The sequence below is a fragment of the Chelonoidis abingdonii genome, chromosome 9, assembly GCF_003597395.2.
Source record: "Chelonoidis abingdonii isolate Lonesome George chromosome 9, CheloAbing_2.0, whole genome shotgun sequence".
In the NCBI taxonomy this organism is placed as follows: domain Eukaryota; kingdom Metazoa; phylum Chordata; order Testudines; family Testudinidae; genus Chelonoidis; species Chelonoidis abingdonii.
In genome coordinates, this window is record NC_133777.1 from 68,486,470 (window position 1) to 68,512,114 (window position 25,645).

Sequence of the window (25,645 nt, forward strand, 5' to 3'; positions counted from 1 at the left end):
AATCCTGGCCCCATTGAAGTAAATGACAAAACTCCCATTGACTTCAGTGGGACCAAGATATCACTCTGGGTGTGTGGGGGGACTGAGTTAGTGGAGTGGAGCTTGTAGGGGGATTGGGTTTCCATCTTAGAGAGCTTGGATAAGCATCAGATGGACACCCCTAACACTTAGTTAATTATCCAAACAAACTCTGAAAAGTTCCAACTTCGCTTATCATTCTGCTCAACCTACATAAAATTACATTTTTCTTTCCACTGTTTTTTTTTTCTGTAATCTTTTCCTAAGGCTGAGTCAGCCAGAGGGCATGAAGCTTAACTGCTTTTAGAGTTGGTTACCAGTTTAATTGAACAGTGCATGCAAATAGTAGGCATTGTAGGCAAATAAAATTGCCCAGAAATAAAATCCAGTCAGTTAATTAAATCCTGAGGTCCTTGCTCCATTTGTATTCAGTCCATTGAATTAAATGGCAGTTTGCCTGAGTAAGGGCCTAGAGATTGGTTCAATGTTGTCATGAACCTGGTAGTCTTTTACATTTGGCGTACAGCCACATCCATTGTCTTACTGTGGTTTTAGCTAACGTTTTCTTCTGTTGGCCAAATGCTTAAATACATTAACTCATCTGAAAAACAAGACTACACTCTAATGGAGTTTTCATCACTTCTTACTATCACACGAAAATTGCATCATATTTCCATGGAATTTTTCAGTCAGAAAATTTGACATGGCTGTATTGTCACGTAGAGGTCTATCTATATTTGTAGACTACCTATGTTGTATGACTAGTGGGAAACACCTGTTTTCATCACAAAATTTGCATATATAGCAGGTTTTTAAAAAACGGAACTTTCTCTTTGTTAAACATATGTTGTATGAAATGTTGTGATTTACAGAATATCATTCAGGAAAATAAGATTGACTGTCTTGATCCAGAGAAGCAAGATCTCAGTAGAATTAGGAGCAGAGGCAAATACGGTATCCGTAAAAATCTATCCTGTAATTAAAATGTATCCTGTGTTTTGGCTTAAAGCGGGTGGCCAGCCTGAGAAGGAGCTAGAATTTACCAATGTACATTGCCAAAGAGCCACAGTAATACATCAGCAGTCCCGCCTCCCACCCACCAGCAGCCTTGCCAATCAGCGCCTCCTCCTCCCTCCCTGCATCTCCCAATCAGCTGTTTTATGGCGTGCAGGAGGCTCGGGGGTGGGGCGGAGAGGGGAGGAGTAGTAAGAGGGTGGGAAGTCGGGGAGTGGGGGCAGAGCTGGAGTTGAGGAGTGAGCACCCCCAGGTACATTGGAAAATTGTCACCTGTGGCTCCAGCTCTGGAGTCAGTGCCTATACAAGGAGCCACATATTAACCTCTGAGGAGCTGCATGTGGGTCTGGAGCCACAGGTTGCCCCCCTGCCCCGGCTTAAATAATCAGAACTGTATGCTTATCAGTGATGGACAGCCTCAAAGTGTGGAGGTTTTCTTCACCTAAGTATCTGAAATATTTTTACTCCTGGTTCAGTGAATTTATTAGGCTTTTTCTAGAGTGAAGATATATTATTGAGTTTGTCAATTACTTGTGAATCTGTAGGTGAAATCGGCAGAATCCACTCCTTATTATAGAAACTAAGATGTTTTTCTTTAAAGATTGAAATGTTCAGTTCTGTATGCGTCATGTTAGTTGCCTAGATCCATATTTAGACGTTTAAATAAGTGGCCTGATATTCAGGTTTGAAATTTTTGTCCTAAATTTCTCTGCCTAATGATTGTGAACGGAATGTAACCAGTGCGGTGTTGGCAGCCTAAAATGAGTGAACTATTTAAGACTGGAAGGGACCATTAAGATCATCTAGTCCCCAAACTGTGGGGTGTGCCCCATAGGGGAGTGTGGAGGAACACCTGGGAGTGTGTGGCAAGGCCTAGGCCAGCCCCCATGGGGGTGAGGAGGGAGCACCACCCAGCACTGCTCTGGTCTTGCCCCCAACTGCATGCCTGGCTCCCGTCCCTGCACCTGGCCTCATCCCCAGCATCAGCACAGCTCCACCCCCACCGTGGCCTGGCTGTGGCTCTGCTCCTGCCCCAGCCTTGGTCCCTGGCTGTGGCCCCACTCCTGGACCCAGACCCCGCCCCCAGCTGGAGCCCCAGCCTCAGTCCCCTTACCCTTGCCCATGTCCTGTCCCCCACCCCCAAGTCCCAGCTTTGTGAGGGGGAGGGGTTGGGGGCACAGACAGGGGTAAGAGGGGTGGACATGACCCGCAAAAGTTTGGGGACAGCTGATCTGGTCTGACCACCTGCATAATACAGGCCTGAAAATCTCACCCAGAAACTCTTTATCAAGCCCATAACTTCTGTTTGAGCTATACCATATCTTCTTTCATCCATCTCAATAGGCTTGCTATCTCATGAACCTATTGACATTAATTTAAATGTCAATATTTTATTAACTACATCACTGCAGATCATTTTAGCAGAAACATGCAGGTAATGTGTTACCCATTGTGTTGGACACAGTGATATATTTTTGGGTGGGATAGAGTTGCATTTCTTTGCTGTCACAGGTTGTTGGAGTGGGAACCAGGCATTCAACTCCTGCATGCCCACAGATTCCAGTTCCCCTCCACTGCTGCTCACCAGTGCCAAAAGCCTTGGCTGATTCCTAAATGCCAAACCGCCAAACTACTTTTCTTCCCTTTCTGGATACCAAAAGCCACAAGTATCTCAGGTCTAGCTGCCAAAACATCCATCTGACAACTCTTATGGTGCAGTTCTGTGTTGTCAATATGAAATTCTGCAGCATGTTGACAAATGAAAATTAGGGTACAGTATAACATTAAAAAGCATTCCAATATAGAGATTTGCCTTCAATTTAATATCAAAATAGAATTACCCAGTGAATACTATCCTGGTTGCGGTGCATGATTCATTTGCATATTTAATTCCACAAATGCCTAGTTTTCAATGTACTGCACTCAAAGCTGCTGTAGAAATGTCAGTGTGCTGCAGGATTGAGCACTAAAGGGCCCACACTACATGGAGCCCTACAGGTATTCTCCTGTGCTGCTTGGCAGGGCTGTCCTTTGTTTCTGCAGCTCATTTAGTATTTAGTGCTCATTTAGTATTGGTACTTCGCTTGGCTCATACCTTCACCAGGATGGTTTTTAAAAATGTTCTATTCTACACCCAGTTAAGGACACTGTCCTGCACCTGGATTCATGTTAAGGGATCCCTGTGTACAATTGCCAGGCAAAGCCTGAAACAAGGAATTATTAATACCATGAGCATACACAAAGTTAGTGTTAGTAACACTAAAATGATTTACTTTAGTTGGTAGCTAAAAATGTTAAATCAGTTTAAAGTGGGTAAAATTATTTCCAAGTATACACATCATAATTTACTTTTATCAGAAGTGGACATATCTCCATCTCTCCCTCACCCACCCACACCTACGCCCACCCCATCACTGCCGGGTTTCCTGTTCAGTAACTTATAACTTCAGGTTCAACCCTCTTAAGGTAAAACAAAAAACTCTAACCTGTTGTTATCAAGAGGTAAAATAAGGTAAACAATATTAATTAAATGGCATTTACATTAGCAAAGAGCTCAGTATAATGCATGAACAATGGCACAAAAAAATAAGCACATGGGATGAAAACCTAACCCCGCTGAAGTCAAGTGGGAGTTTTGTCATTAATTTCAGTGCACCCAGGACTTCACTAGTTATTCATACTTGTCTGGAAAAACGTTTTGACTGTTCGCCTATTTAGTTGCTGCAATAAATCAAATAATTCCTTTCAAATATGTAATCTACATCTTACACCTTATTTAAATGGTATTAAATCTATAGGAATAAATCATTTTCATGTGATCATAGCATGCAGACAGAATTCTAGTATAGACTATTGTGAAGCCATAGACATAACAGCCCAGAAAAGATGTGATTGTATAACCGAGCTGCATTTCCACCAATTATCCACAGGTAAGTACTGGTTCTTCCAAATACCAGCTCTGCTCATGGATACACTCAACAGTGCAATATGATATCTTTCCCATTAAGTAGAGTGTCTGGAAAGAAGAATCTGGGAATCACATCACAGAGGCACTCAGGAAGCATATATTTCCTGCAGTGCTGTAATTCCTTGAGCTACCTCTGTTTGGAGGCATCACAAGTGTGACCAAAAGAAATTGCAGTGTGTTGTGCTATGCATAAAGGTCAGGGAATGCCAAAATACCCTTCTGTTTTGGAAGACTCTGAATGTTGGAATGGAATTAATATTTATGGGTTGCCAGAATGAAAAGAATTAATAGAAATGAAATGGTTTAATCTCTATTCAAAATACCATCAAGGGATGAAAATCATCTAATTGCAAAGGGTCAGCACCAGGCCTTCTGTACCACTTATCTCCATAGCTCAGAGCTTCAACAAGGTTTAAATGGTTCTCATACCCTTGAGTGTGTTCTCTGAAGTAGGGTGAATTTCACCTAATGTGTTGAAGGGCCTCATCCTATAAACTCTTAGAGCTCGTCAATGTGGGGGGATTACTGGCATAGTCATACCAGTATAATTGTCCAGCATGGGTAGAGTGGTATAATATCCTTTGTAATTTAGAGTGCCTTTTTTCAGTTTAGAATAAACCACTTCCAAAGAGACATAAGGTGAAACCAAAGAAGGACACTCTAAATCCTGAGAGGGTCCACATGAAGAGTTATACTGGCATAATTATAGCTGTTCCAGTAAATTTCCCCATGTACATGAGCCCTTAGTCCCATGACTGTTCTTTGCTCATGAGCCCTGTCCCACTGAGTACCAGTTCCGCTGGACAAAGGCATCTTTAAAATCCACTCAGGGCTTCACAGCACCTCAAATGCACAGGCTGCCAAGAAGTTGCAGTGAATCTGCTCTTACAAATTTGTAGATTCCAAGGCCAGAAGGGACAATTGTGTTCATCTAGTCTGACTTCTTGCATAACACATGCCATAGAACTTTGCTAAAATAATTCATAGAGCATATCTCTTAGGAAACATCCAATCTTGATTTAAAAATCATCAGTGATGGAGAATCCACCACAACTCTTGATAAATTGTTCCGAAGGTTAATTACTCTCACAGTTAAAAGTTTTATGCTTTCTTTCCTGTCTGAATTTGTCTAGCTTCTACTTCCAGACATAGGATCCTGTTTTATCTTTCTCTGCTAGATTGAAGAAGAACCCATTATTAAATAGTTGTTCCCCATATAGGTAGTTGTAGACTGTAATCAACTCACTTCTTAACTTTCTCTTTGTTTAGCTAAACAGTTTGGGGTCTTGGAATCTATCATTCTAAGGTATGTTTTTTTAATCCTTTAAACATTCTCATGGCTCTTTTCTGAACCCTCTCAATTTATCAACATCCCTTTCAAGTTGCGGACACCAGGACTGAACACAGTATTCTAGCAATGATCCCACCAGCGCCAAGTAGAGGTAAAGTAACCTCTTTACTCCTACCATTTATGCATCTAAGGATTGCATTAGCTCTTTTGGTCACAGTGTCGCACAGGGAGCTCATTTGCGGCTGATTAGCTACCGCAATCCCCAAATCTTTTTCGGTCACTGCTTCCCAGGACAGAGCCTCCCTCCTCTTCCACCCCATCCTGTAATTATGGTCTACACTCTTTGTTCCTAGATGAATGCATATTACATTTAGCTGTATTAAAACACAAGGTTTGCTTACGACCACCATACCAAGCAATCCAGATTGCTCTACATCAGTGACCGTTTCTCTTCATAATTTACCACTCCCCCAATTTATGTCAGTTTTGAGGTGGAATGTTGAAAGGGGGGGATCAGATTTTCCAGAGGAAAAAAATCAGGAACAGGTGGCGAAGTGACAGTTGCAGCTCAAAACCCTAGCCCCAAACATCCTCTAGCCCCACCAACATACCCTAAACAAACCGCTTCAGACATTTTCACCTCACAACTTCCCGGGGTCTAACTCCCAATGTACCCAAAGTGCTGGGTCTGAACATGGTCTCCCCAAAACACTACCTCTGAAGCCACCCATGCACCATTGTACCTCAAAATTCCAGCATCAAAGAGCCACGCACAATTCCCAGCTCCAGCCATTTCTTCTGCACCAGAGCTGCAGCTCTGACCCCCTTCCCCTGCCCTGACCTATCCACACCACAGCTATGACCATCTCCTCACTCTGAGGGATCAGTTTGGGCTCCAAGTTCTGCAGCAGGAGCTCCGCTTTAGTTCCGTCCTGCAGCTCTTGGCCCGGCTGTTCCCTGGTTCATTCACACTGACCCTGCAGCAGAAGTTGTTACATGCAAGATAGCAGAGGATGGTAATTCTGGCTGATCTGGCCCTTCCTTTTCCCAGGCCAGTCCTGCCTGTTTCGAGGCTATCCCCACTGGCGCTTGGGCTCCTGGTGGACTGGGAGTTTGAGGCAGCTTGCATTGTTGCACATGGATTTATCGCTGTCAGGGCCCAGGAAGTGAATCTGGCCTCTTGTCTCTCTCATTTATTTTAGTTTCAGTTGCAACACTTTGTGTGTTGCACCGATTCAAACATATAAAAACTATTCAGAGCCTGAACTTGAGGCACAGAATAAAATGTTTGTACTTGTCGTCTTTGTATGTATATGGTTAAAGTTAAATTATGTATAAAAATTGTGAAAAGACAAACAATGTACCAGGGCATTTGTGTTGAGAAGCGGAATCTTTGTTCCACTGAATACTAAACATTCACATATCCAAGCTTTATGTAATGGATGTTTGAATAATACTAAAACTACATAAACTGACCTTCATTCTTTGGCACCATATCGCCTTTGAAGTCTGCATGACCAAATTCAATACAATTATGTCATTCTTCATAATAGCCAAACAAAAGTTTGGCCAAATAACCATTTTTCTGCCACATTATGGCTTTGTATATGACACTGTAATATATGTCAATGTAGCTCTTATGATTGACTGATTACCAGGGGTGACACTCTACGAAACAATATCACTTTGTTTTATGTTGAGACGCAGCCCTGGAAACATTGGGCTTTTGTTTGCTTTTTCAAGGGCCTGCTTCTGCCACTCTTAGTCACTTTGAGTAGCACATTACAATGCAAGTAGTCTCATCAAAATAAATGAGTTTGCTTTCAGAAGAAGGTGCTGCTAAACATGAGCTAAGGTAACAAAGGCAGAATGGGGCCCCAAAACGGAGAGAGCAAGAGAGGTGGTGAGAATGAGCTTTTCTTTCCTTCATACAAATTCACATTTGATAGTGTGACACTTTTAGTAAAATTTGTCAAGGACACAGCCCTCTTCACTACTTAAGGCCCATTAGGGGTTCAGGTTATACCTAACTCGGCCTCATACCTGCAAGGTATTTGGTACCCTCAACTCCTGTTACAGGATGTGTCTGTGCTGCAATCATGGGGTGAGACTGAAGGTTGGGTAGACATACCTGAGCTAGCTTTAATCTATCTATCTCGAGTATGGGATCAGTGAAGCCACGGCAGCACAGGCATTAACGCAGGCAGTACAAACTCTACTTGAATTCTGGGTACTTACCTACGGGACTAGACCGTGCTGAAGCTTGTGCTGCTGTCACAACTTTACTCCTCCCAGTACCTGAGCTTGCTAGATTAAAGTTCGCTTGGGTATGTCTGTATGAGCTGCAGTCACATCTCATGATTTGCCATGCAGACATAGCCATCGTTTTTGGGAGTTGGGGGCACTTAGCACCTCTCAGTAGCTGCTCAGATACTTTCAGGATGGTGGAAAGCCTTGCACGGACCCTTTGCACTGGGATGGATTGTTGTCTTGTTTTTTAAAGAATTGGTTGTAGATGAAGTGCGAATTGTGATGAAATATTTTAAAAAAACAAAAACTATTGACTATAAGTAGGAGTGACTTTTTTGTGACACATTGCACAGGTGTGTGAAGTAAAAGTCTGTTAAATGCAATGAATGTATCCTAATCCTGATTTCATATAAGGTACAATGGGAATGGATACAATCTCATCTAGACTAGCTGGACTAAATGGAAGTATGATGACATGGGACCCAACTGCCGTGAAACTCTATATAAAGAACCACCAAATCACCCAAGTTTTCCACCGAATTACACATGTAGCCCTTTTCAGTTGTTGTGTCTGGATTCGCTACAGCCACAGTGATGTTATTCAATTTCTATCTTTCTCACTTACACGCACACTCACACTTATATACATAACACTTCATCATTTAAAAAAAATTAAAAGGAAAATCACACACAACCTTCATTACCAAAGAGTATTAGAATCATGTCTTAAACTCTGAGAAGCACAAAAACTCAGAGTTCAGACGCAAAGTATGAATATGGTCCCTATGCACAATACAGCTCTTCTGTGGACTGTTGTAATTAGCTCTTGATTTAATTCCTAACTGCGAACTTTCAAGCTCTTTTTAATATAAATCAAGCCTTGGTAATCTTTTCTTTCTTATACTTGAATTTGGTACCACAGTGTAGACAAATGTAATATACAGAGTTTATGAAAGCTGACAGCTAGTAAATCAGTATTATTTTGCTAGTAAATTACCAGGCCAGCTCAAGCTGCTTTTAACTCTTTCCCATGGGATAAATGATTTGAACTATCTGAAGTTTAAATCAATACTCTGGGCACTGATTAGGTTGGTGATTATGAAGAAGGCTTTGTTGGCACAAACCTGTACTTTGATCATCCTAGTAGTTGGAGTTTTTGAATTAGTTACAGTTCAGAACAATAGTTTTATCTAAGCCATTTAGTAAGTGAACAAGTGTACATTGTTTAGGGGTCTAGATGACATTCTGTCTGCTAGCATCATGTGATTGGTTTTAATACAAATAATGGAGTTATGATGACTAGGTTAGATGTTATCACTACACTGTCCAAATAAGCCAGTTATTCTGAAAGTGAGAGAGTGGTTTGACTGGTCATCTTTGGTATCATGAGGTTCTTCACTTTTCTGGTTTCTTTGTAATAGGATAAAAATATCATTTTCTTTGGATTGGATGAGGTAATTATACATTCTGAGTTAGAGCATAGATTTTAAATGATTTGATTCTTGTGTTCCTTTTGTCTTTCATTTGCTTTTGGTCCTGATCTTATGTGATTTCCTGAGTGGTGCTGAGCTCTTTCTACTCTCACTGAGTCATAGAGTTGAAGGACAGAAGGAACCAGATCATCTAGTCCAACCTCCTCTATATCACAGGCCACCAATGCTACCCAGCATCCACATACTAAACCACCGAAATTAGACCAAAGTACTGCAGCCCACAGGAGCCTAAACTTTTACATGCTACTGGCAGAGAATAGGAGAAACCGATATGCATCAGTGTGTAAGGCCCCTGCAGTGGCAAGGAATTAAGTGAGATATACCCAGATAAGGCAGCAAGTGACCTGTGCCCCAGGCTGCAGAGAAAGGTAACCCCTCCACTGCCCCAGGTCACTGCCAGTCTGACCTGAGAGAAAGTTATTGTCCAACCCCATCGAACAGTTAAAGCCTGAGCATGTGAGCAAGAACCAGTTTGCCAAGCACACGAGAGAAAGTAATGCTCGGTGCCACCTCAGAGCACTGGCCCACCCTGTTCAGTTTGCTATCTTCAGCCACAGCCATCTCTGATACTTTAGTGGAAAAAACAAAAAAACAACCCAGAATACCTACCTTGCAGGTAGTAGGTAGGTACCCAGGGCTGCTGAATCCTGCCCCCTACCATCAGAAGCAACTCTAGCATACACCACCACTCACCAGTTTGTCCAGCTTCCTTTTCAAACTAATGAAGTTGTTTGTCCTCACAACTCCTACTGAGAGCTGTTCCAGAACTTCACTCCTCTGATGGTTAGAAGTCTTTTAATTTCCAGCCTGAATTTGGTCAGGGCTAGTTTATACTCATTTATTCTGGTGCCAACGTTGTCTTTTACTTTAAATAGTTCTTCCCTCTCCCTGGTGTTTATCCCTCCACCCGTTATGTGTTTACAAAGCGCAATCATATTCCCCTGAGCCTTCTTTCTGCTAGGCTTAATAAGTCAAGCTCTTCCAGTCTCCACTCATAAGATAGGCCCTCCATTCCCTTGATCATCCTAGAAGTTTTTCTCTGCACCTGTTCGAGTGTGAATTCATCTTTCTTGAACGTGTGTGTTCAGAATTGTAGGCAATATTGCAAATGAGGTCTTACCAGTGCCTTGTGCAATGGTATTAATATTGCTCTATCTCTACTGCAGATGCCTTACCTGGTACATCCTGGGATTGCATTTGCATTTTTCGCAGCCTCATCACATTGGTAGCTCATTGTCATACTTTGATCGACCAACACACACAGATGTCTCTTCTCCTCAGTTGCTTCTAGCTGAGGATCCCCCAGCTTGTAGCAGAGATTCTTATTATTAGACCATAAGTACATGACCTTGCACTCTGTGCTACTGAATTTCATTCTTTTTCTGTTACCCCTGTCTTCAATGTCATCCAGCTCTTCCTGTATAATATCCCAATCCTACTGTGCAGTGATGATGGCCCCCTAACTTTGCATCATCAGCAAATTCATTAGCACGCTTCTGCTTTTTGTGCCGAGGTCATTCATAACAATATTGAATCAGATTGATCCCAAGACTGATCTTTTGAGGAACTCCCCTGGTAACGTCCCTCCAGTCCAATCATTCACCTTTCAATACAACCTGTTGCCATCTCCTCTTTAGCCAGTTTCTTATCCAGCTTACAGTTCTTATACATCTTCTACATAATTTCCCATGTGGTACCATGTCAAATGCTTTATTGAAGTCGAAGGATATTAGATGTACTGCATTTCTGTCATCTAAAAAATCTACTTATTTTCTCAAAGAAGGAAATCAGATTAGTCTTGCACAATGTACCTTTCAGAAATCCATATTGGTTCACGTCCCCTTTTCAGTTTACCTCCATTATTTTTTCTTTGCATACTACTGAGGTCAGACTAACAGGTCTGTCATTGCCTAGAGAGTGTTTTTTTCCCCCTTTCTTAAATATGAGTATGATGTTAGCTATTCTCCAGTTGGTACTACTCCCAAATAGGTAGATTTATTAAAAATCCTTGCTACTAGACTAGCAATCTCATGTGCCATTTCTTCAGTATTCTGAGATTCAAATTATCCAGTCCCCTGATTTGAATGCATTAAGCTTTTAAAGTTTTGCTTCCACATCAGATGTGGTAATTTCCATATCTGTAGACTCATTTCCATCAGCTATTCTGGCTTCATACCTGTGTTCCATATTATCATCCTTACTGAAATCCAAGGCAAAGTATTCATTTAGTTTTGGGGCCATATCTAGATTAACTTTTCTCTTTCCCATCCAGACAGCATAGCAGCCCAACCTCATCCTTTCTTATTCTCCTTTATTTATAGAACTGAAAACCCTCTTGTTATTCATTTTTTAATTTCCTTGGTAAGAGCTAATTCAGCTTGATTCTTAACAAGTTTCACTTTATTCTTGTATTTTCTAACCTCCTAAATGTAGCTTTCTTTGCTGATTGATCCCTTTTTCCATTTCCCGTAGAATCTCTGCTTAGTCCTAATAACCTTTTTGATATGTTTATTCATCCGGTTGGATCTGGAGCCTTTCCCTGCAAGTTGTTTCCTCTTGCTCAGGATGCAGATAGTTTGTTGTTTTTTTTTAATAGTTGATTTAAAGAAACTCCAAGCCTCCTCCACATTTAAATCCTTGAGCCTTTCAGTCCAGTTGACTTTTTTAAGTAATTCCCATAATTTCCCAAAGTCTTTTTCCCAATCACAAACCATAGTTGTCAATCTGGTTTTGTTTATCATTCCATTTAATTTAAAGTGAATCAACTCAAGATGGTTTTGATCCAAGGTTATTTCTTATGGCCAGTGCTTCTATGATGTCATAGAACCATAGAATTGTAGGACTGGAAGGGACCTTGAGAGGTAGACTAGTCCAGTCCCTTGCACTCCAGGCAGGACTAAGTATTATGTCTTCACCACTCACCAAAACCAAGTCTAAACTTTCATCGTATCAGTGATGATTTGATAAAGAAAACTATTATCTATCACATTCAGGGATAACTGGGCCTTACCAGTATTAGTAGCATTTATTCTCCAGTCTATATTTGAGGAGTTAGTCTTCCATTATGACATGATGCCCGATAGTATTAAAGAGCTCTCTATCCATATCTGAAGTCAGTTGGTTCAGTTGTCTGTGTCAGGCATTTCAACACTGGCCTTACTTCTGATGTGAAAGTAAACCCAATGCAGATTCTAAAATTCCTAGGGGATCTTGGCAGAGCAAGGCTCTATCATTTCTGGAACAGTAAGATGGCTTGAGTATATTTTGAAAGTTTACAGTATGTGTTTCTTAAATTTTAACCTTTGGGAGCAAGAAGGTAAGGAAGCTGCTAATTTAAATGTTTAGACAAGGGGTTGGCAACCTTTGGCACGCGGTTCGCCAGGGTAAGCACCCTGGCAGGCCAGGCCAGTTTGTTTACCGGCCGTGTCTGCAGGTTTGGCTGATCGCAGCTTCCACTGGCCGTGGTTTGTCACTCCAAGCCAATGGGAGCAGCAGGAAGCCACAGCCAGCACATCCCTTGGCCCATGCCACTTCCCGCAGCCCCCATTGCCCTGGACCAGCAAACCGCCGCCAGTGGGAGCCGCAATTGGCCGAACCTGTGGACGCTTCAGGTAAGCAAACTGGCCTGGCCTGCCAGAGTGTTTACCGTGGCGAGCCACGTGCCAGAGGTTGCTGATGCCTGGTTTAGACCAAGCTTTGCAGTTTATTATTGCTCAAATGGGGATTGTTCAGTCCATGTTTTATATAATAAATTTAATGACAAGAAGTTTGTTTTTTTATTTTTCTGGAACCTGTTTATCCATTTGTCGTTAGGAATATACTTTAAAATTGGGAATGCTTCTATTGCAGTAGATCTGACTGCCTTTATTGAAGATTCTGAATAATTGTCTGAATTGCCCTTAACTTTATTTGTGTAAGGCAAGCTTATTAATTTTTTGCTCTTTGGATATCTAGAATGCTGCTTGGTTCAACAGTCACTCCTTACAATAGCAGCGAGAGAAAAAGGTCAGTGAGGCGGAGGTAAAGTAATATAGTGTTGGCTAAATGTAACAGACTAGACATTTATTTACATTCTGCATTACAGGATTATTTTACGTTTTGTCAGTAGCGGGATGATAATCCATTTAGACATAACTGATATCTAACAATGGAATATTGCTGGTATGGTGGTGTTTTAAACAATACTTTGGTCATTTTGTCTGTTTTGGCTCAGAAGTCCCTGGGTTTTCTGTCTTGATTCAGCTTTCACAGGACTTGCAATGGAGCTAAGTGTACCAGCACTGCTCTGATTTAAGGGGAGTTTACAGCGACCTTTGTATGTGTTACCACTTTTCTTTTTCTTATGCCATAATAATTGAACTACAATGCCTAAAGTTCCTTTTAAATGATTGATTTGGGGCACACCCTTGGAAGAAAATAAGATCAGATCTTCATCTCTTCTGAGCTCTGTTAACTTGGTTCTTAAGAATCATCTGGATTGGTAAATGCGGGGAAGAAAGGAGATGGCCGTTGAAATAATTAATGCAAACTTCTAAGGCTCCTGCTCGACGAGGTTTATCCCCAGCAGCTTGAATCTGGTGATCCAACAAGGATATTGCTTATTTTTTAAATAAGTTTAATTCTAGCACAAAATGTCATATTGACAGGAGTGAAGAAAGAAGTCCTTTGTGTATCCATAGAAAAAGTGTAAAATTCGCAACAGCAGTGTAGTCATTCCAGCCTGGGTCTGTCTGTCTGCCTATTTAAAGCTATCCTCAAGGAACAGGAGAGTGACAACCAACACATTTCCCATATAGTAATCCACTGATCATCAATTGGTAATAGTTTTTCGTCACTAGTGACTTGGTTTAAACATAAACTATTTACGTAGAGATAAAAGGTCCATTCTCAGAACCATCTAGTTTCAGACAAACTTAAAAGTAATTGAATAAACTTAAGAAGTGCTCTTGTGGCTCTGCAGAGAACTTTCCCTAATATCCAGTTAATCTCAGCAGTGCTGTGTAAAGGGACTAGGTAAGGATCTAGGAAATTTTGTTTGATATATGGAGCAAACAGATGGTTACATGTTCACTAGTTTCGGTGTTAAGACATGGCCTAATTTTTTGAAATTGCCTGGGTTTCTTCATATAGCTGAGATCAAGGTAAATATTTTTGTCTATTTTAATGGCGCTTCTAAACTGGAGCGGAGGTTCGTGTAGTTTTTAATTTGTCTCATGGTGTTTACTGGCAAATACATTCACCCTGTCTGTGTGTGAGAGAGAGAGAGGATGAGTGGTTGGTTAGGGTTCTGCAGCACCTTTTGATAAGATGCACCATTCTTACATGAGTGTGTATGCTCCTATTTAAGCAGCAGAGAATCCTGTGGGACCTTATAGACTAACAGACGTTTTGGAGCGTGAGCTTTCGTGGGTGAATACCCACTTGTCAACCTGCGTCTGACGAAGTGGGTATTCACCCACGAAAGCTCACGCTCCAAAACGTCTGTTAGTCTATAAGGTCCCACAGGATTCTCTGCTGCTTTTACAGATCCAGACTAACATGGCTACCCCTCTGATACTTGCTCCTATTTAGCTATTTGAGGCCTAATTCTGTGCCCATTGAAATCAATGGAAGTATTTCCACTGACTTCGTAGAGCACTGAATCAGGTCCTTAGTTTCTAGAACAGAGATTTAAGGTTCTTAATTACATAAATGGCTTTGCTATGGGTTGATTGGTTAAAACGATCTGCTGTTGAGATAACTGACTGTATATATAATCATTTCAGGAAAGCTTTGATGAATACTTTTTGTGTTCGGTCAATCTGTGATTGTACTGAGGCAGATGTTGGTTCATGTTCTGTATCATCTTAGGGAAGCTATTTCTTTTACTTCATTTTATCCACAATATATCATTCATCCTTTAGTGACGTTAGTAGCATATTTACAGTAGGTTATAACTAAGCGTTAGCTTTGTGGATCACAGAAATCACCTGATTGTGGTGTTCTCATTCCATTTGTAACCAATGGCTGCTGTTCCTCACAGAGTGTAGTTTGTTTATAAAAATTCTGATTGCCTTAGGATAGCAGTCCCATCATATAAATGCACTAGCAACCATGGTTTTCTCATCATTTGCCTCTTTGTTACAGAAGATCTGCACAGCATGTCTTTTCCTTGAAAGAAAGGGGGGGGGGGGAGTTTTTTAGAAATTTCAAACATGGAAGGGTAAAAGTAAGATGTAAATAGAACAGCCATTAAAGAATTGTACTGAAAACAGAAGGGAATGCTTGAGAAAATTGCTATTTGATTTTCCTATTTTTTCATCATAGAGTACAGGCTGGATCTCGATTCAGAATAATGAACAATTCTTTTAAACAGGATACAGTTAGTCCTTAATTCTGATTACATTACATTTTAACTTTGGCCTGTTTGGATTAAGGAGTTGCCACATTTCAAAATATTGCTTTTTGGGGGATTTTGGATAATTCTGCAAAATGGAAAGGCAGCGTGTTTTATAAAGCAGGGGATATAGAGGAACATAATTTTATTCATTTTTCAAAGGGATCAAAGTTTGTCGTGGGGAAGTTTACTCTGCTTCTGTTGAAGTCTGTGGGGGGAGCCTCAGGCTCCCTAATTAAGTGGTTCAATTTTCAAATTGCTTTAAAATTACTTCTTAGGTCTTTAGTCTTGGTCCTCTTTTAAAAGTTACTGGAATAATTCCAAGTGACTTCACTGCAACCAGAATTTGGTTGTAAAACTCAAGACTTGATTCACCTCCAAGATTGCAGTGCTTTGGGATGTAATTTGCAAATGCTCATGAGACGTCCTGATAGTATGGTAATGGTGACCACATATGTACCTTAAAAAGATGTCTAGAGAGAAACACAGTGATATCTAAGCTCATACAACAATTTGATAGACCGCAGTGTGATCAAAAAGGAAATTTTTTCACAGGCTGCCCTATGTCTAGATATGCATTTTATTTTGCTGCTAGTATTGTTTGTTCTTACCTTCCACTTCTCTCTCTCCCGTTTTCTTATTTGGGGGTTGGTCGTAGCACTTATGAAAGAGATGGGTCTTGCATTTAGACCTGAAAATGATCAGAATCTTATCTCACACTCTGCCTGACTTCCCTTGGAAAAGTATCCCACAGAGCCACACCACAGTAACAGAAATGCATACATGTATTTAAACACTCTTCTGAATGATAAAAAGCTACTCAGTCTTTGATGTGTCATGCTCATTTTCAACAAAACCCTGGAACCATTCACAATGGCCCTGATCCTGATAGGTGCTGAGCCTCTGCAGATTCCTGGGACCTCAGTGAGAACTGTGGATAATCAGCAGTTCTTGAGGTGTCTTTGTTTGTATAGGAAATGAGTAGTGATAATATGATGGTTTTTTTAATTGTATCTAAGAGAAATTGTTAAAAGTAACCAGATTGGAATGCATATAATAACTTAGGCAAAAGTCAAAATACTGTTGTTCTGCCAGTGAAAGCAGTTTAAGATCCTTCTCCTACCAAATGGACTAATGTGCTGACTGATCGATTTCTCGACAGTCTGTAATACTGGGAAGTAAATTTCTTCTGCAGGGATTATCATTTGTGTAACTTGGTAAGACAAAATATGATGTGTTCATCTGCAAAAGTTCAGACTATGAAAAACTATGAATTATGTTTTAAATTCACTTAGCAGCAACTCCAGCTTGGGGGCATTTAATATTATGGAGGAAGAAAAAAGACTCTGCTTCTCTTTTACTGATGTTTATTATTGTTGTTAGTTGGATTTATTGTTTTCATACATTATTTGTAATACACTTCTACCTCGCTATAATGCCACTTGATATAACACGGTAAAGCAGCACTCTGGGGGGTCGGGGCTGCGTGCTCCAGCGGATCAAATCAAGTTGGCTATAACGCAGTAAGATTTTTTGGCTCCTGAGGACAGCATTATATCGAGGTATAGGTGTAATGTATTACTATTCTGTTTGAATTACAGTTGATCCCAGAGGCCCCAGCAGAATTAAGGGCTAATTTTTATGTTTATAACTTAGTCAGAGACAGTCCCTGCCCCCCAAAATTTTACAGGACAGGTAATGGGTGGGACAGAGGAAGTAGTATTATCTCCAGTTCACAGAGAGGGAACTGAGGCACAGAGCTTAAGTGACTTGCCAGAGTACATTGGAAGTATGTAGCAAAGCCAGGCCTTAAACCCAGCTTTCCTAGTCCCAGTCCAGTGCCTTAATCACAGAACCTAACCTGCCTCTCAAGTCTTCCCTTTCTTTCCTGGAAACAGTTTGCTGGAAATCCAGACTTCTCCAATAAATACGGGGGCTGCCAGAGATCCAGTCCGAGAGTGGCTGAATTGTGGGGTCCCACTCTTTGGGAGAGAAGCAAGGAGCCAGGCTTCCCATCTGAAGGGTGCACTTTAGAGGGACTGAAAAGTGTCTAAAACACGACCTGCCCTGTAACCATGACACCACCACATCTCCATTCTGGCGTTTGAATATTGAATATAAGTGTCTGATACCTAAGCTTGGCAGAATTCCTTTTTTTAAATGTTGATTGATAATATATATGTTTGTTTTAAGCATATTTTTAGATTTAAATAAATAAATAATGTTCATAGTTGTGGGATATTATGGGAGGAGCTCAGACAATTATTTAATGACAAGTCTTGAGATTCAATAATTTAAAGCTTTATAACATTAAAATACAAATTGTCAACATCTTCTGTCAAAATATACAAAGTCAGTATCTTTAAATTAAACTCAGGCAGCATTTTTCTTTGCCTATCTGTAAATTTTGATTATTATGGATGGAAATTTTGTCATTGGTTTGTGTGTGTACAGTGACATTGATGTTTACCAACATTTACTGATAAAAATCGAATCCTTCCATCCCTATTAGTACTACAGAAAATGTAGGAAATAGTAAGATGACATAGAAAAAACATGCACACTTTCTTTGTGCTTTCTTGAGAGCTACGTTCAAAATCAATAGCCGTAAAACAGTGGGCCTGGTATTGAGGAAACCTCATGTTCATGTAGTCTGTTTCTTTTGTCATTGTAACTAAAATATGAACTTAATCTGAAACATAAATCTTTGAATATGAATCTTGTTGCCTTGTACCAGAACAGTAATCTTCCAAAGGTAAATAATCAGCAAAAGAATGTAAAATACTCCAAGCTAATTCAGTGACCTTTCTTTTTTGTTTTGTTTTGTGTTTTTTGCATTTACAGACCTCCAGAATTGCACGTTCTGATGAAGATAAAGAAGGGGCCTGGGATGCGTGGGGAGCATGGAGCGATTGCTCGCGGACTTGTGGAGGGGGAGCATCATATTCTTTAAGGAGATGTTTAAATGGCAGGTTAGCCCAATACCTACAACTATGGTTTTACTCCTCATCAGCTATGCTGTGATTTCCTCTCCTCCCATGCTCTTTTGGGAAGTATTGTATTCTCTTTGTGAACCAATTACTGTGCATGTGTATGAAATGTAGTGTTTTTTATAAATCTCTAGGGGTTGTCAGATAAATAACTGAGGGCCCAGGAAAAAAATTAAGCACATGGTTAACTGCTGTGCTGAATAGGGAGACTTTATTGAGTAGGGGCCTTAAATGGCAAGAATGACTGACTTAATTTTTTTTTATACCACTAAGTGAATCATTCTTGCTATTTAAGGCCCCGATTCAAGAAAGCATCCCTACTCAGTGCAGCAGAAAAGCCCCCTTCCATAGGAAAAGGGACATTCAAGTCCAGGTCAAACTAGCGGTGTACTTTAGCCCAGCGTGTAAAGGGAAGATCACTTGTGACCACCTTATTATCAAAAACGACTCATTCCACATGCAGGCAATGTGTCACACTGCTTCTCTCCCTTGTTGCTCCTGTCTTCTTTGCCCTGCTGGGGCCATGAAGACCTCAGAAGTTACAATAGTCTTATAGGCTGGAGTGACTCCCATGAGCAGCTTGTCTCCTGTGGCTTTCCCATCCCCAGTCACTGGAGATGAGTAATGACGGGGGCTTTGTCCCATTTAGTAGTAATGGGCTTCAAATTCTCCCAACCATCCCATGCAGTTGTAGGGGGTTTCAGTCCATCCATCCCTTGCTAACAACTGTAGTATCTCCTGTCCCAATCCCTGGATGAGCAATGGTGGACTGAACAGGAACTCTCCATCACAGTGGCCTCAGATCTCTCTCTCTCTCTCTCTCTGGCTATACTTTGTAAAGGGAGTTGTGATGGTGCTGCCCATGGGAGCCAGCTGAGGTCTCTCAATTAGGGTGAACTGCAAACCAAACAGGGAGACAAACCCCAGAAGCTGGTGGTTATTCCAATATTTAGATTTACCAAACCAGCACAGAACAGCTTCTGCAGTACATCACTGGTTACTTGGAAGTCCAAACAATGCAGTTCCCTTAAAGTGCCCAGCCTCAGGCCTTCATCCACACACACGTCAGATATGATGATGATTACTGAAAATCTTATCTCATCATATAAAAGAAAAGGTTCTTCCAATCCCAAAGGATCAGCCACATACCCAGGTCCAATTATAACTTAGATTTTACCCAAAATACACACTATTAGCCAATTCTTATAAACTAAGCTAAAATTTATTAAAAAAGAAGAGAGATTGATTTGGTTAAAAGATCAGTATACATACAGACTTGAATTCAATTCTTGAAGTTCAGATACATAGCAGAGGTGAACTTGTAGTTGCCAAAAGTCCTTTTAGAAATAGTTCATAAGTTATAGTCCAATGTCCATATTCAGAGTGGCTCCAGTCAGTGACTTGGGGATCTCAATTCTTATGGCTTACGGTTTCCCCTTCTTGAAACCCAAAGCAGATCTGAGATGAAGTAGGATCGTATCCCAGGTTCTTAAACGTTTCCAGCAGCCTTTTGGCCTGAGAAAACAACAGGCTTAACACTTCTTCTCCCAAACATCCTGGCAATTAGCACAGGGTAATTTATCCATTTAACCGTTCTGATACAGGTTACCACAACCTTCAAAGAGACATATAGACAATAATACTATTTCACTCAAGTATCATCATAAATTTTAATATTCCTTTTTTGATCTTTGAATTAAAGCTACTGCAACAGACAAGACTTGTTTGCTTACATTACAAGACCTGAGCAAACACCTATCCTTCTACCTCTAACAATGCAGAGTTGCATTTCAAAGCTTTATTCATTTACATATTTTCCTAACAAGTCTCTAAAGTTCAGCCATGCAACAGGTCAGTCTGTGCGTTAATTAACTCTTTCTGGCCCTGACATCCTTCAGTGAGATATTAGATCAGACTCATAACGTCACAGAAGTATAGAGAACAAAGACTTCAGATACATAGCTGTTCCCTAGTTCAGACTGCTAGGGAACAGGCTGTCCCCAGTAGTCCCTGGATATCTTCCCCTGAGTTTAACATTTGTGATCAGACTGCATGGTGAAGGGGGTATCTGTGGAATGCGTAGTAAGCAAGGTGGATTGATTTAAATCAAATCAATTTAAATTGCTGATTTTAACATTATTTAAATCTGAAAGCAGGAAACCTTCATTAAAATTGATTATTTTAAGTTTGTTTTGTATTTGTATCTTTTAGTTATTTTCCTAAAGAAAGGTTGATTCTCATTTGTTGGTAACCAATAGAACACATTAATTTGCAACTAAATGTAGCCTTTACACTAAATTTTGATAGCCAGAAGGATACACTATATTTATATGTATTTATTTAAGAGATTATATAACTTAACTTATATTTATTCAGATTCTTAATTTTTATATTTTTATTTTATTAGAAAATGGTGAATGATACATTTCTTATTTACTAGAGGATGATTATTTTTTACTTGTGATTTGGATGAGAATTCAAATACAATTATAAATGCACAAAACCAGCATTTTAATGTGTTTTTAAAGCTATTTTTAAAAGAGCTGGATATGTAAGAAAAAATGGTCTTTGAAATTTTAAAACAAACTGATATATTAAACAAAGGAAGGATCTCTAGTTAATGAATTGAACTGATTGTTTCGGGCCACCAAGATTCTAAAACCATCTCTTCACCTTCTCACATCTTGCCTTTATTCACAGATTGGAAGAAGAAAACAAACTTTCCTACCTTGACAGCTCCCAATTGCTTTTTAAACTTTGAATTAGTCAGCCATTGAACTGGACTAGCTGAATTAACTGAAGACAGTATTCTCTCTGCACCTGCAAAAGAGTCAACTGCTGTCAAAAGCTGTTTTAGTTCTTCAACAAATTCTGTTGCCAGATGCTTAGCCAGTGACTTCCTCCATTCAGGGATTTGATTTTCTTTAAAACTTGGCAGCAAACATACTGCTTAATAATGTTTTAGTATTTAATTTAAATGATTTTAATAGACTAGTCCTTAACAGAGGTTGTCAATTTTTCAACACTGACTTTGAATAGGTTTATTGTTTTAAATAAACCTGCACTAAATTTAATTTTTATTTAAATTAAAATAAAATAAATCTATCTTTTTTTTAAAAATCATTGATTTTTATCCACCCTGCTAATATAGCATTCCACATCTGTGAGAGAAGGGCTACTTACCCATAACCGTGCAGCCCAGAAAGCTCACACAACTCTCACCAGGGCTGGCTCCAGGCCCCAGCACGCCAAGCATGTGCTTGGGGCGGCACGCTCTGCCAGTTGCTGGGAGGGCGGCAGGCGGCTCCGGTGGACCTCTCGCAGGCGTGCCTGCGGAGGGTCCGCTGGTCCCGCGGCTCCAGTGGAGCATCCGCAGGCATTCCTGCGGGAGGTCCACTGGAGCCGCGGGACCAGCAGACCCTCCGCAGCCACGTCTGTGGGAGATCCACCAGAGCCGTGGGACCGGCGAGTGGCAGAGCGCCCCCTGCAGCGTGCCGCCGTGCATGGGGCGGCGAAATGGCTAGAGCCAGCTCTGACTCTCACAAACAAGCCTTGATTGGGTCTGGGAGGAAACTGCCCTCAGTAAAGAGTCTGTAAAACAAAACAATCAGAAAACCAAACCAACCACCAAACAGTAAAAAAGTGTTTGACTGTAACCCTTTAAATTCAATATTCCTAGAAGTGTAACGATGGATTAATATAGGTCCTGACCCTGTGGTCCTTTCACCCATGAGTAATCCAGTGGGTCTGTTACTATAAGAAAGGATTACGGACATGCTTAAGGGTTTCACCATTCGGTCCATAACTACTTTTGTTATTGAATTCCTGCTGATTTACGTTGTTCAAAACCTTTATCGGTCATATTTAAATTCCCATTTTGTTATGATTGCACAATATATGTTATGATAGCCAGAAAGTCAGTTTCTCTTAATGAAGGCTTGTAATGTGATATGCCAGTCAAGTCCCAGCAATATGAAATACATGGCTAAAGCTGACTATTATTAAAACGGTTCCTGTTTCCCAGTGTGCATTTTGCACAGGGATCTTTGAATATACTAACATTTGCAGAAAACAGCTACAATACTCTATCAATGTGTTAGTAACTGTGAAACGAGTGCAATAAATTGTTGCAATATAAATTCCAGTGTGGTTTCATTAATATTTTTAATATATTCCCTTGTGCAAAAAACACGTTTTCTATACCTTGACAAATTTATAGTTTGCAAGCTTTTTTGTGTATTTTTTTTTTTTATTATTGTTATGTCCCGGAAATACGCATTATGAAACAACTTTTTCACTTTTTTTTAATGCTGAAAACATAATTAACACATACCATCTCTGTGCACAGTAGGGAATAGGAGGCAATAAAGCAGTGCTATCTTGAGCTAGGGGAGCCTCCTCTTCAGCACAGCTGGCTTTGCTCTTGCTCCAACCTCCACTGACTTCTTTTTATAGTAATATTTTTTCAGTTTCATGTACATTTTACTGGATATTTTTCTAATTTTTTTGAAATTGAAATAATGCAAAAAGAAGGAAATTCAGTACACTAGATGCAAATTAGTAGGTATCACTAATTTTCTCCCCATGTAAAGCAGTTCTTTATAAACACTAAAACTATTCTAAGTTTTAGAAACTATGTTAATTTTAACTAATTACTTATAAAGTCATTTAAAATCTGAATTTAGGATTGAGGGCTAGATTCAATCACCTGTACTCATGATCGGTAGTACCTTATTCCATGAAAAGTTCCAGCCACTGGGGCTGCTTATGAATTAAGTGCTCTGTATAAGGCTGGCAAACGTATTTAACTGAGCCCTTAATCAGTGGTGTGTAAGCCTCCACTGATACATATATAAATACAAAGAGGTTACAGTGCTTGAATGAACGGGCAGTTATAGGACAATTCCTTTTTTAAATTGGTGCTATTTCAGCTTCCAGCAGAAGACTGCAAAAGACTTGAATTGTCTCAGCATTTCATTTTAGGATCACTGGAGAAATATATACATTACATTTATAGTATTTCAGTTCAAATAAGACTGGCATGAGTCTAGAGGAAGTTTTTCTAATGCATTCTGCTCATTTGGCTGTGGGCCAGGAGAATTGCACACACCACCTGAGAAAAATGGGAGAGAAAAGGAAGAAGTTGAAATGCAGGCAGCTGTTTCTTTGCGAAAACAAAAATGATCAAAATGAAATCAATACGCATTAGTTATATGCAGAATGTAGATTCTTCTTTGACTTGCCCCACATACATCAGAAGAACTTCTGTTGAAGTCTGTTGAGTTAGGCTCCGAATCAGGCATAGAGTACGCTGTGAAACCTTCTCACGAAGTAAATGTGTCTTTCATAAACTTGCAATAGGTTAGGATCACAATATAAATGAAACCTAACAGGAAAAGCTAAACTGTTTTTCATAAGGTGGACAGCAATGTAACCTTTTCAGTTCCCAAAACCTATGGCGGAGGTTTGTGTTTAAACCTTGCATTTTGGGGACAGAGTATGTAAGAGCAATAATTCCAGTTTTCAAGAGAATAACTAGTTGTAAAACATGCTATTTTTTAAACTATTACTTCTAGTCAAAGCCCTTGTGTTTTTCAGGAATTGTGAAGGTCGGAATATTCGATACAAAACCTGCAGCAATAACGTGAGTTTGGCCTGTAATTTAGTTTTACTACTTATTTCTTCAAATCAAATAATATGTAAAGTTTCATACATTCTAATTCTTTTTTAAAATCTAATGGATTTTCTTCTCATTCTGTAGTATTGCCCACTGATAAAGATTTGACTCTTTGCCTAACTGACACCATCAGGTTTTGAATTTACATTTCCTGAATGGACATTATCTTGTGGAATTTTATGCCAATTATGATTGAGAATGTTTTATTTGAATTATTAGGCTAATCTGTTTTCATCCTAAACTAGCTAGTGCCTTTCCTGGGGAGTCATCTCTCAGATGAGGCATAAAACTGTGCTTGACAACTGTTGTCATTAAAGATCCCATGGCACTCTTCACAAGAGCAAGAACACTAACCCCTGTGCCCTTTTCAAATTTCAAATTGGGTAATTACTACCAGTATTTCCTCTGCACTGTCAGGCCCAGATTTTCTTTCTTATAATATGCACAATTGTGTGTTTATTTCATGCACAATTCCCACAATTTTATAAGCAGTTTCAGTAAATGCATATATGAGTTGACATGTGAGTATGCTGTTGTCATAACTGCAATAAGTGCATGTGGAAATTTTACGTGCATTTTTGCACACGTTTATGAAAATCAGTTGCATATGGCATACTTCATGTGTTGTGCTAAATTCTCTTGTTGTGTTGTTCTGTGCTGTTAAATAGCTGTCACATTTCTCCCAGAAGGTGCTGCATTTCTTTGGTTTGTTGTTAGCAGGGGTGGCTCCAGGCTCCAGCACGCCAAGCGCGTGCTGGGGGCGGCATGCCACGGGGGACGCTTTGCCGGTCACCGGGAGGGCGGCAGGCAGGGCTCAGGTGGACCTCCCGCAGGCGTGCCTGCAGAGGGTCCACTGGTCCCGCGACTTCGGTAGAGCCGCAGGACCAGCGGACCCTCCTCAGGCACGCCTGCGGGAGGTCCACCAAAGCCACAGGACCGGCGACCGGCAGAGCGCCCCCTGCGGAATGCCACCATGCTTGGGGCGGCGAAATGTGTAGAGCCGCCCCTAGTAGTTAGTAAAGCACTTTGTGATCCCTCTGAATAAAAGCCTATGTGTAAATGTACTGTAAATTGTTATAGGTTGGTTTCACGAAAAGCAGCCAATTCCTATCAGGGTTTACCTCCCAAAGTAATAGGGCACTAGGGTAATGCCATTCAAGAGAGGAGGGAAGGTGTCTAAAAAATTAAGACAGAAGCATATAGTTTTATTATTTAAAATGATCTCCATTTATGTTTTATTGTGAATTTGATTCAGCGCCACTGGTTCTGGGGAAGGAGCAACTATTGTCACACAAGCACTCCTTAACCCGTGACTTGCAATGTAGTTTTATCCAGTAAAGTGCAGGTGGTGTTTGCATCGCTTCCAGCCTCAGCAGTGGGCAGCAGTAAAGTGTGACTGGCAGAGGTCTGATATTGGCGGCTACACAGGAGATGTGTTGAATCACTACATCTCCAGGGAGCCCTGGCTACACCCACTACTCAACCCACCACACCTACTTTCTCGGCTGTGCCATCTGTCTATCAGAGTCCGTGGAAGACCGGTACTAGTGACCGGGACTCGGGCATTC

General features: G+C 40.4%; 1 protein-coding gene across 3 annotated transcripts in view; it reads left to right on the forward strand.

The window, feature by feature from the left end:
* Nucleotides 1–25,645, forward strand: part of ADAMTSL3 (ADAMTS like 3) — a 277,770-nt gene that overhangs the window by 107,357 nt on the left and 144,768 nt on the right. For all 3 annotated transcript variants that reach the window (XM_032790644.2, XM_075069664.1, XM_075069665.1), the window contains exons 4-5: nt 18,255–18,382; nt 23,999–24,044. In XM_032790644.2, coding sequence (XP_032646535.1) covers nt 18,255–18,382; nt 23,999–24,044 — 174 coding nt within the window. The remainder of the gene's footprint in view (nt 1–18,254; nt 18,383–23,998; nt 24,045–25,645) is intronic.